Below are 9,957 nucleotides of genomic sequence, written 5' to 3' on the forward strand. Positions count from 1 at the left end.
CGGGAGAGCCTGCGCTGGATGGATGAAGGAGTGAGTGCTGTACTTAGTGGGGGGCGCTGAGCGCTGGGTCAGGAGCCCAGGACCTTTCCTCCTGCTGCCCGGGAGGCAACGCCCTGGACCCCTGGAGTCTGCATTCCAGGAGAGCGGGCAGACCACAGAGAAGGGAGAAAACGGGCGGAGGGCCGAGGCGGGCAGACACATGGAGCAGGGACCGGGGACAGGGCTTATTTAGCAATCAGAGAAGGCCTCAAGGAAGAGGTGACGTTTCAGCAAAGACCTGGCACTGTCTCCACTCTCGGTGGGGCAGACGGGTTCCCTTCAGCCCCCTTCAGGCCTGGTACCTGGGACCCTATGTCAGGCTCGGGGCCTTGGCGTGGGAAGCTGAAGTGGGGCAGGAGGGGCCGAGTATCACTGATACCTGTGTTAGTCTTGTCTCTTGCCATGCCTCAGTTTCCCTCCTTCCCAGGGTGGGGTGGATGAGATGGCTTGAGGACGTGTCTGAGAGAGTGGGGTTGGAGGCCTGTACCAGCAGGCGTAGGCGCTGTGTCTGCTCTTGGAGGCTGGGCGTTCCTGGGGAGTTGGGGAGGGAACGTGCTGTCCCTGCACCCTGGAGCCCCCATGCCCTCCTGGGGCACCTGGGAGTGGAGGATGAAAGGGGCCCCCTTCTTCTTTGAAAGCCCCATGCAGCTCTGTGGGCTGGGGGGGCTCTGTATGTGGGGGGCATTCCTGGCAGGGGGCACTGAGGGCCAAGGATGTGAGTGCACCAGGGAAACAGCAGAGAGGGCTCCTCTCCCAGGCTCCAGCCGTGGGGTGGGAGTCCACGCTCCTGGGTGTCTCTTGGGGGCTTTTCCTCCACTGGGCGCCACCTGGTCCCCCACCCTGCCTCAGAGTGCTGGAGTCTGGGGCCTGGGCTCATCCACCCCGGACGGTGGTCGGCGGTGCACCTGCCTCTGGAGCTCGGGATGCTTGGTCCCACAGGGGCGCACACCACAGCCTGCCTAACCTCACCCCTGCCTGCTCCCTCTCCAGTGCTGGCCTGCGGGGCTGCACACTTTCTAGTCGGGGTGCGGGTCCTGGGCTCCTGCCACAGCTTCCTGTGGCCAGCCACCCTGCCAACTCTTCTGCAGGTCAGGGTGGGCACGATCCCCAAGGTCCTTTCCACCAGATGCCACTGAGTCCCCCAGGGGCCAGGGCTGGACCCTGGAGGGAGTCCCCGGCAGAAGTCAGGACCAGGAGGGGCTTGGTGCAGTCCTGGGCCAGGCATCCAGCAGATGGGCTTGCTGGAGGTGGGAGTTCCTGGTGTGGAGCCGGAGCTCCCAGAGGGGGTGACCGGGACCTGCCCTGGGCAAGCACAGGCGGTGCGTGACAGACCTGGGCTTCCATTGGCTGCACCACGGCCAGCAGCAGGGAGGGGCCACGGGGCACTAGTGTCGTCGCATGGGTCACAAGGTTCCATGTGATGCAGGGAGTGAGGCCATCACGAGGGACTCACTGGTGCCTGCCTTGGGGCTCTGGGCTGTGGGCCGCCTCCGTGCAGTGGTCTCCCCACCGCCAGGCTCTGCAGGGCAGGGAAGCCCAGTGGGGCACAGGGAGCCAGGAGGCTGGGGTGCAGGGTCCACAGGGAGACCGGGTGAGGCCAGCAGCCTTCCCAGCCCGAGGAGCGTCTCTGCAGGGGGAGTAAGAGCTGCGCTTCCACCCTCCCAGGGGAGGGGCGGGGGCACTCTGGGCTTTTCCCATCCCTCACACAGGGACACAGCCCTGGTGGGCCTGTGACTGAAACTGGCCAGACCGCATTCTGGCGGTTTGATTCAGAAGGGAAGTTTACCCTGTTCAGCAGAAGTTGAGATGGGAACAGGAAACCCACAGGGCCCCTTTATTCGGCAAAAATGTCAATCAGCGCCATGGGGAGCAGCCAGGGGTCCCTGAGTGTGTGAGTGAGGTGGGGAAACACAGATGCACTTTGGGGGGCTCCCCCTTCTACAGGAAACCCAGGGCCGACTGGAAAGGTGCCGGGGGAGAACTGGCCCCTCCCATCAGGCGCCTCCGTCACACTGGCCCTTCCCCTCAGCGTTGCCTGGACAGCTCCTGCCTCCCGCAGGGCCCGCCTGTGTCCCCCAGCGCTGCTCCGCCCAGCAGGCCTGAGCCCCTTTCTGCTCCCAGACACCCACCGCTGCCCACTCTCCTGCCACTGGGGTTCTGAGGCACAGCTTGTCACACCGAGGCGGTTTCTCTTTTGCTTTCTCTTTTAGCTGACGGTCGCAGCAATGGCGCTGAGTTCCTCTGCTGGAGTTCGTCTTGCTAGCTGGGTTCCTGGGCTGCCAGTCTGAGCCTGAGGCATGGAGCCTCCTGGAGGTTGGGGGTCTCCTCCCCGGAGACCCGCCCCCAAAGCCGACATCTTGACGCTGGTGAGCCTCGCAGATCCCACTTCTGACCCCAGGGCCCCCCAGAGATCTCTTCCCCATGCCCCTGTCCTGGCCGTTGCTGGGTCCTGCGTCCAGCCTGTCCCCGGCTGCCCGGAGATCTCGGGCCAACCCAGACCCCCAGCACTGGGCTTACCACAGTGAGGTGAGCGGCAGAGCGACAGCCCTACCCAGCAGACCTCTTTCTGTGTGTGCTGCCCGCTCACCACTCCATCCACGGGCAGCTGGTGAGCCCCCATTGGCAGGATGTGGGCACTTCTGGGGGCTGGGTGTCTCTGGGCGTCTCTGGGCGGGGCCCTGGAGCAGGTGACCCAACTCTCCGGCAGCCCTGACCTTGGTGACAGGTGATAAGATCAGTGTGCAGCAGGGGGCTGGACAGGGGTGGGGACACCCTCCGTGCTCATGTGACCCTCCTGTCTGTCCAGCCCCTTTCCCCATCAGGGGCTCCCGACTGCCCATGAGCCAGCCCAGGAATGAGACCACAGCAGAGCCACCCTCCCTGATGTGACCCACTGTCTGGCTTGTGAGCCCCTGGGGCCCGTCCCCGGCTGCCCCTGCTGGCTCTTCGGGGTCAGCAGATCCAGCCTAGGCCAGCAGGGGGCCGACAGGTTGTCTGCCCAGTGGGCTCAAGGCTCCCAGGTGTGGGGTGGGGAGTCCCTGGCGAGGGCAGAGTGCCAGTTCCCAGGGCTCCATGCTGCAAGGCAGGGTCATCACGGCTGGAGGAAGGGCGGTCCCCACCCAGTCCCGGGCTCCACAGGTTGGCAAGGTTGTCCCATGAGCCTGGCCCGGGGCCCGATTCTCTCCTCTCCACCAGGCACTGCCGCTCCTCCCCACTGCACAGAGGGGAGACTCAGGCTGTGACGCCAAGTCTGGCAGAGCCCACAGGGGCAGCCAGGACATCTCCCAACGCCTGTCCTGACCCCCTTAGGTGCTGTATCTCACCTTCCTGGGATCCCCCTGCTACGCCCCAGCTCTGCCCTCCTGCAAAGAGGACGAGTACCCAGTGGGCTCCGAGTGCTGTCCCAAGTGCGGTCCAGGTATGTGCGGCCCTTTGGCGGCCAGCTCCGTGGGCCGAGGGCAGACACTCTTGCCCTGTCCTGCCCCAGACACCCCTGTGTTCTCTGCTCCCTGGCCATGGGTGTGGGCCCAGGTGCACAGATATGGAGGGCAGGAGCCCCAGGCCAGCAGCTTGGACTCTTCACCCTGGGGGACCCTCACAGTCACACTGCACGGGAAATGGTCTGAGAGACGTGGCTGACCCACCGTGACCAGAGACACAGGCTCATACCAGAGCCGGGCCAGGTGTCCCAGGAGGCCCCACGTGCTTCCAGAACTTTCTGATTTTCCCCAGAGCGGCTCCACTCGTGGCTGATGGGCTGCTGTGTCCCTCGGGGAACAGCTCATGGGCCATTTGAGTCCCCTTAGCTGGTGTCTCCCTGCTCGGGCTCTGGGCGCAGGCGGAGTGGTGGATGGGCTCCCGAAGGGGCCTCCTGCAGACATGCGAAGTTCCCACTCTCTGCGTGGCAGGTTTCCACGTGAGGCAGGCCTGCGGGGAGCAGACGGGCACGGTGTGTGAACCTTGCTCTCCGGGGACCTACATTGCTCACTTCAATGGCCTGAGCAAGTGTCTGCAGTGCCAAATGTGCGACCCAGGTAGGAGGCCAACACAGCCGGCCCAGCCTCCGCTCGGGCACCCCACACCCTCTCTCCATGACCACAGTGCCCCAGGAGGGCCCTGGCTGCCCCAGGCCAGGTCCCGACCCCATCTCCATGAGTGCACCCTGCAGGGGATGCCTTCAGGCCAGCCTCCGGCCCCCGTCTACCTCTGTCTCACCTCTCACTTTGTCACGGGGCTATCAGGTGGGCCATCCTGAGCTTGGCGACTGACCATTAGCCCTCGTCCTTGGCTCCTCTGGTGCCCTGGGTGGGTGCCCAGACCTCTCCTGTTCCCACGTCCCTAGCTGCAAAGTGGAGTGGGGTGGTGCTGGGGCTCTCCGGCCGGCACTGGGACCTGCTGCTTCCCCACAGGGCTTCTTGTCCCTTTCTCCTCCAGATATTGATTTCCCCATGACCTCAGGGGAAGGGGTCACCTGGAGGCTGGTGCCCACCTGAGTCCAGGCAGACAGAAAGGGGAGCCAGACCCAGAGGCGTGCCTTTGAGTCACTGAGCGCAGAGCCTGTCCATGGCGGCCAGTGGCTTTGTCCTCTTGGAGCCTCATGCCAGGCTCAGCATGGCAAGTGCTCCCTGGGGCCAGGCAGTACGGCATCTGCAGGACAGGGCTGATGGCACACCTGGGGGCAGGGCCTGAGCCTACAGGGAGGCACGAGGCAGGTGGGCTAGCCATGAACGGAAGAGGAAGCTGGAGTGCTTTGGGGGTTCATGCATGCAGGCTGGGATTTGGGCCTCACATCTCAACCTGCGTGCCCCCATGCCCCTCCCCTCTTGTGAAAGCACCTGTCTGCCTGGGCTGAGGATGTGGGGGCACAGGTGGCAGGTGAGGCTGCCCTCAGGAGGGGCTCAGGCCCAGCTGGTACCTCCCCTCCACCAGTACCTGAAGAAGTGGGGCTCTCACCCTACCTGCCTCTGCCATTGGAATGGCCTAGTTTGCACAGATGGGAAGCCCATCTGAGGGGCAGGTGTCTGGGGTGGGCACGTGGGGTGAGGACCTGTCTGAGTTACCCTGTCCTGGAACTGACAGTGCGAGCTTGGCATCCTGCCCATCTGGCAGAAGGCTAGTTTCTCCAGGAGGCCTGGCTCCCGTTAACAAGGCCCTCCCGGGACCCGCCTTCAGGCCCTCATCCCACACGCAACTCTGCCGTCCCTGGGTGTCCCTCCCAGCCTCAGGTCTTCTATGCCAGGCACCTCCGGGCACCTCGTTTGGCTGAGCCAGGGGTTCAGCCTGGCCAGGGGCCCTGGCAGCAGTCCTTGGCCTGTGGATGCTGTTCTGGCCTGTGGGTGGTGTCCTGGCCGCCACGTATCCCTCTCAGCCCCTCCTCTTGGACCCCAGCCATGGGCCTGCGCACAAGCCGGAACTGCTCCACGACAGCGAACGCCCTATGTGGCTGCAGCCCAGGCCACTTCTGCATCATCCAGGATGGGGACCACTGCGCCGCGTGCCGCGCTTACGCCACCTCCAGCCCGGGCCAGAGGGTACAGAAGGGAGGTAAGTAGTGGGTGGCGGACATCCCTCCCATTTCCACCCTGGTCCCTAGTGCCCCGCTATCTGGAGCCCCAGGTCTCCTTGACGTCATGGCCTGCCCAGGGGCCCTGGTGAGACAGAACCTTGGCCAGCACCAGGCCCACCCACTTTAGTCCTGTCCTGGAAGCAGCCCAGTGGGGAACAGGCAATGGAGGTGGGGGAGGGGGCAGGGAAAGGCCACCCCAGGTGGCTCCACCTCGGAGTTCTGGGACTCCCCAGTCCCCAGGCCTCACTCTCGGGTCCCAGGCATGGTGCCTGGGTTTATGGGAATGACCACGGTCAATGCCACTGTCCAAGCTAAGTCTAGGAGGAGTAACTGTCCAGCCCTGGCCTGGCACCTGGCCCGGCAGCCCCCACAACACTGCAGGATGTGGACACAGAGGGACTCCTGGACTCATGAAATCCCAACTTCTCAAGGTCCAGGACAGCCAGAGCCACCGCCCCAGGCCTCACCTCTGATACTGCCAACAGCGGGCCTGGCCCTCCCGGCCAGGCCTCCCGTCACCCGCAGAGCACCCAGGTCTAGAAGCTCACAGACAAACAGTCCCTAGCCGCCAGCCCCTCCCCGCCCGGTGCCCTCAGCGTCCTCTGCCTGTTACTCTCTTCTCAGGCACTGAGAGTCAGGACACCCTGTGTCAGAACTGCCCCCCGGGGACCTTCTCTTCCAATGGGACCCTGGAGGAGTGCCAGCACGGGACCAAGTAAGTGGCCCCGGGGGAGGCCCAGCGCTGTGCCCTGGGGAGGGGGCTCCACGTTGCTTCCCTGGGAGATGACCGTCTTCTCCAGCAGAAAGGCCTGAAGGTCCCACCCTGGATGGCACCCTGGTTACATGCCTGCATCCAGGAGAGCTGCATGGCTGAAGCCTGTGTGCCCCAGATAACCCCTTCCATGGGCCCAGACAAAGCCTTATCAGATCTGAGCTTCCTGGAGGCTCAGGATAGGCCTTCCCAGAAGCAGGCCCAGAGGCAGGCTGCCTCCAGAGCCCCTGTTCCCTGACACTCCTGGGTCACTGACCCAGGGTGTCCCTGAATGTCGGGGCCATGGGAGGAGCCCCTGGGCTTCAGGGGAGGGGGAAAGTGAGCACTCTGCTCTTCGTCTGCCTACGGGAGGACACCTTTAAATGCTGACCCCGGGCCCCTGGTTGACCTGAGACTTCAGAGCTTCTTGGGAGGAGCTGGGGTCCTCCAGTGGAGCCTGGGATGGAGCAGGGGTGGCCCGCAGGGAGGCGGCGGTGGGGCCTTCCATCCTACTCTGCCCTCCTCGTCCTCTGGTCCTGTCCATCTCCAGCTCTAACCGTTTCTGTCCCGACACTGGCTCTCCCTCCACTTTCTGTCCTTGTCTGCCACTGGTCTCCCCTTCTCTGGGGGTCTCTGCACTGCTGGCTGCCTCCCGCTTCTCTCCCCCTCCCTCTGCCGTCCTGTCTTCTTTGCCCAATCTCTCCTTGTTTCTTTTCTCCTCCTTCCTTCTCTCCACCTCCCCATAGCTGGGCTTGGAAAAGTCAGACAGACCTCTGAGGTCTCATCCTGAGGAGCTGCCACCAGCACAGCCTCCCTGGGACCTGTCTTCACTGCCTGGGGACCTGTGAGCCGGGGACACTCCCTGGGACTGAGTGAACACCGGGTGCTGCACCTGCCGCTCCCACATCCTCGGCCCCACTCCCGCAGGTGCAGCAAATGGCTGGTGACGGAGGCCGGACCTGGGACCAGCAGTTCCCGCTGGGTGTGGTGGCTTCTCTCAGGGAGCTTCATCGTCATTGTCATTGTTGGCCTAATACCTGGCCTAATCATATGTGTGAAAAGAAGAAAGTCAAGGGGTGAGCACACGGCAGCCCCATCAGGGCTCATGTCCCCAGTCGTTGCCTCTCGGAGCTCTGTCCCCCCAAACCTGGGAGGTGGCCCCAGAGCTTTTCCAGGATCCACGGCTCCTCCCAGGAGGGGGAGCTGCAGGCTGGGGCAGGTGGGCTTCCTGCTGTGGCTGGAGCCCAGAGGTCAGGTGGCCTCCTTGGGGGAAGGGAAGGTGGGACCCCTGACCAGGGAGCCCTCTGCCGCCCCTGCCCACGCACTCCATGACTCCGTGCTTCCGCCTGCCCCCCAGGGCTGTAGGGAGCAGGGCAGGCTGTGCTCAGCTGGGAGAGGCTCTGGGTTGAGGGTCAACAGCCGCCCTGCTGGGGACAAGGCTATGTCCTCACTGAGTAAGGCCATTCATTCATTCATTCCTCCACCTACCCGCCCTGGTCTGGGCACCTGTGCTGTGCCTGGCCTCCTGGGCACTGACCCAGCAGTGTAGACCCGGCTGTGGCCCTGGGAGCCCTGTGCACAGTCCCTGGGAATGCAGCTTCTAAGCGTTGAGGTCCGAAGGGAAAGTCAGCCCCATCCTCCAGCCAGGCGGCAGCAAAGCCCCTAATCCTCACCCGGGGCCTCCAATGCAGGGAAGTCTCAGGGCCTCAGGCTTCGGGGCAGGCGGGGGAGCAGCTTAGTTTCAGCCAGCTGGGCACCTGCTGGTGTGGTGGGCAGGGCCTCGCCACTGTGAAGCACTTGTCCCCCTCCCACAGATGACGGTTGAATTAGGGTTAGTTATGCACTTGGGGGCGGCAGCTGGGGAGGTGGGCTGGGCGCCCCCAGTCCTCTCACCCATGCTGGGCCTCCTGGGGGGACGGGCTGGGTTAGTAGTCCCAAAACAGCTGGCCTCCTCCGCTCTCAGAGAGGGTCAGTCCCTTGGGGACGGTCTCCCAGGGAGAAGCAGGAGTTGGTGCCCCTGCCACCACCGTGAGACCCCAATTGCCATGAGCCTGTGTCCCCTGATCGGACACTGCCCCTGCCTGACCCGTGTGTCTGTGCATTGCAGGCGATGTAGTCAAGGTGATCGTCTCCATTCAGGTATTGATCTCCTCCCCCTCCCCCTCCCCCCTCCCCGCTGAGTCTGGTGTTTCTGGTGTACATGGTGGGGGCTCCCAGTTCTCTGAGGGTCCTGAGTCCTTCAAGTACAGCCACGGTAGCTCAGGAGAGAACCCACCTCCTCAAATTGAAAACAGTAAAATGAACCGAGAACCTGGAGTCCCAGGGGCGCCTGAGCAGGCGGGGTCTCCACGCTTTGTGTGCCCGCAGCGGAAAAGACAGGAGGCAGAAGGTGAAGCCATAGTCACTGAGGCCCTGCAGGCCCCTCCGGACATCACCACGGTGGCCGTGGAGGAGACAGAACCTGCGTTCACTGGGAGGAGCTGAAACCGCTGACCTACAGACTCTGTACCCGGACGCCAGAGATACCTGGAGCGACGGCTGCTGAAAGAGGCTGTCCACCTGGTGGAACCACAGGAGCCGGGAGGCCTGGGGGCTCCCCCCTGGGCTGGCTTCCATCTCCTCCAGTGGAGGGAGAGGTGGAGCCCCTGCTGGGGTGGGGCTGGAGACGCCCCGTGCCATTCCCATGGGCCAGCGAGGGCCTGGGGCCTCCCTTCTGCTGCAGCCTCAGCTCCCCAGAGCCTTGAGGAAGAGTGCCAGTTGCCTCGCGCTCAGGGACCACACCCCCAGCCCCCCTGGCCAGCCCAGAGGGCCCGCCAGACCCCAGCTGTCTGCCTGTCTGAATATTGCGGTCTTAGCAGGACAGGCCCCGGGCACTGCCTCACGGCCAAGGCTGGACTGGGTTGGCCACAATGTGGCATTGAATGTATATCACATTTAAAGTAATTTTCTAAATTGGATTTGAATTTGGCTCCTGTTTTCTATTTGTTGTGAAACAGTATATTTGGGGAGATGCTGTGGGAAGATGTAAATATCTTGTTTCTCCTCAAACTGTCGCCTCCCGGTGTTTCTGGCTGAACAAGGAGTTCCAGGATGGCTGCTGGGCTGTTTGGGGGATGTCTGACCTCCTCCTGCACGCCGGGGGGTTCACTCCACCCTCACTCCACCCAGGGAGGAGCCCCACCCGCTCCTTCACATCCCAGCAGCTGAGCTCTCAGTGGGCTCTCCTGACCTCGCTAACTCTGTCCGAGGCTGTTGCTGTTGATTCTGATGCTCAAATGGTCTCAGATTTGCCCGACAGAAACCCCAGATCTATATCAGACCTACACTTCCTGCCTGAGTTCATGGAGAAATCCCAGCATCAGTGACGCCCACTGTGCCCAGCTCCCCCCCAACCCACCCACACCGGGAACCCACCAGGCCCAGGTCCTGCTGGCAGGGGTGTCCCCAGGCCTCTGAGCCACACATGCATTTTGTGCTTGGGATGTGGCCCCTTAACCCACGTCTGGAGGTAGAAGCAGTGAGGGGAACGACCCCGCTGCCATGCCATGAGGATGGAGGAGCCACACAGCCCTTCTGAGCACGCCCTCTCCACCCCGCCCCC

General features: G+C 63.6%; 1 protein-coding gene across 1 annotated transcript; it reads left to right on the top strand.

Annotated features, from left to right (window-relative positions):
- Nucleotides 1-1,464: 1,464 nt before the first annotated feature.
- On the top strand, nucleotides 1,465-9,404 carry TNFRSF14 (TNF receptor superfamily member 14). The gene is made up of 8 exons (XM_025374336.1): nucleotides 1,465-2,405; nucleotides 3,349-3,457; nucleotides 3,948-4,073; nucleotides 5,428-5,583; nucleotides 6,230-6,320; nucleotides 7,284-7,432; nucleotides 8,464-8,495; nucleotides 8,724-9,404. The coding sequence occupies exons 1-8, from the start codon at nucleotides 2,337-2,339 to the stop codon at nucleotides 8,838-8,840; spliced, it is 849 nt and encodes a 282-aa protein (XP_025230121.1). The 5' UTR covers nucleotides 1,465-2,336; the 3' UTR covers nucleotides 8,841-9,404.
- The last annotated feature ends 553 nt before the right edge of the window (nucleotides 9,405-9,957 follow it).

Source organism: Theropithecus gelada, unplaced genomic scaffold, assembly GCF_003255815.1.
Source record: "Theropithecus gelada isolate Dixy unplaced genomic scaffold, Tgel_1.0 HiC_scaffold_282, whole genome shotgun sequence".
Taxonomy (NCBI): domain Eukaryota; kingdom Metazoa; phylum Chordata; class Mammalia; order Primates; family Cercopithecidae; genus Theropithecus; species Theropithecus gelada.

Coding starts and splice junctions, on each gene's coding strand:
- TNFRSF14 (XM_025374336.1), top strand. CDS start 2,337: ATGGAGCCTCCTGGAGGTTGGGGGTCTCCTCCCCGGAGACCCGCCCCC. Junction 2,406..3,348: donor AAGCCGACATCTTGACGCTG/GTGAGCCTCGCA, acceptor TGACCCCCTTAG/GTGCTGTATCTCACCTTCCT. Junction 8,496..8,723: donor AGGTGATCGTCTCCATTCAG/GTATTGATCTCC, acceptor GTGTGCCCGCAG/CGGAAAAGACAGGAGGCAGA.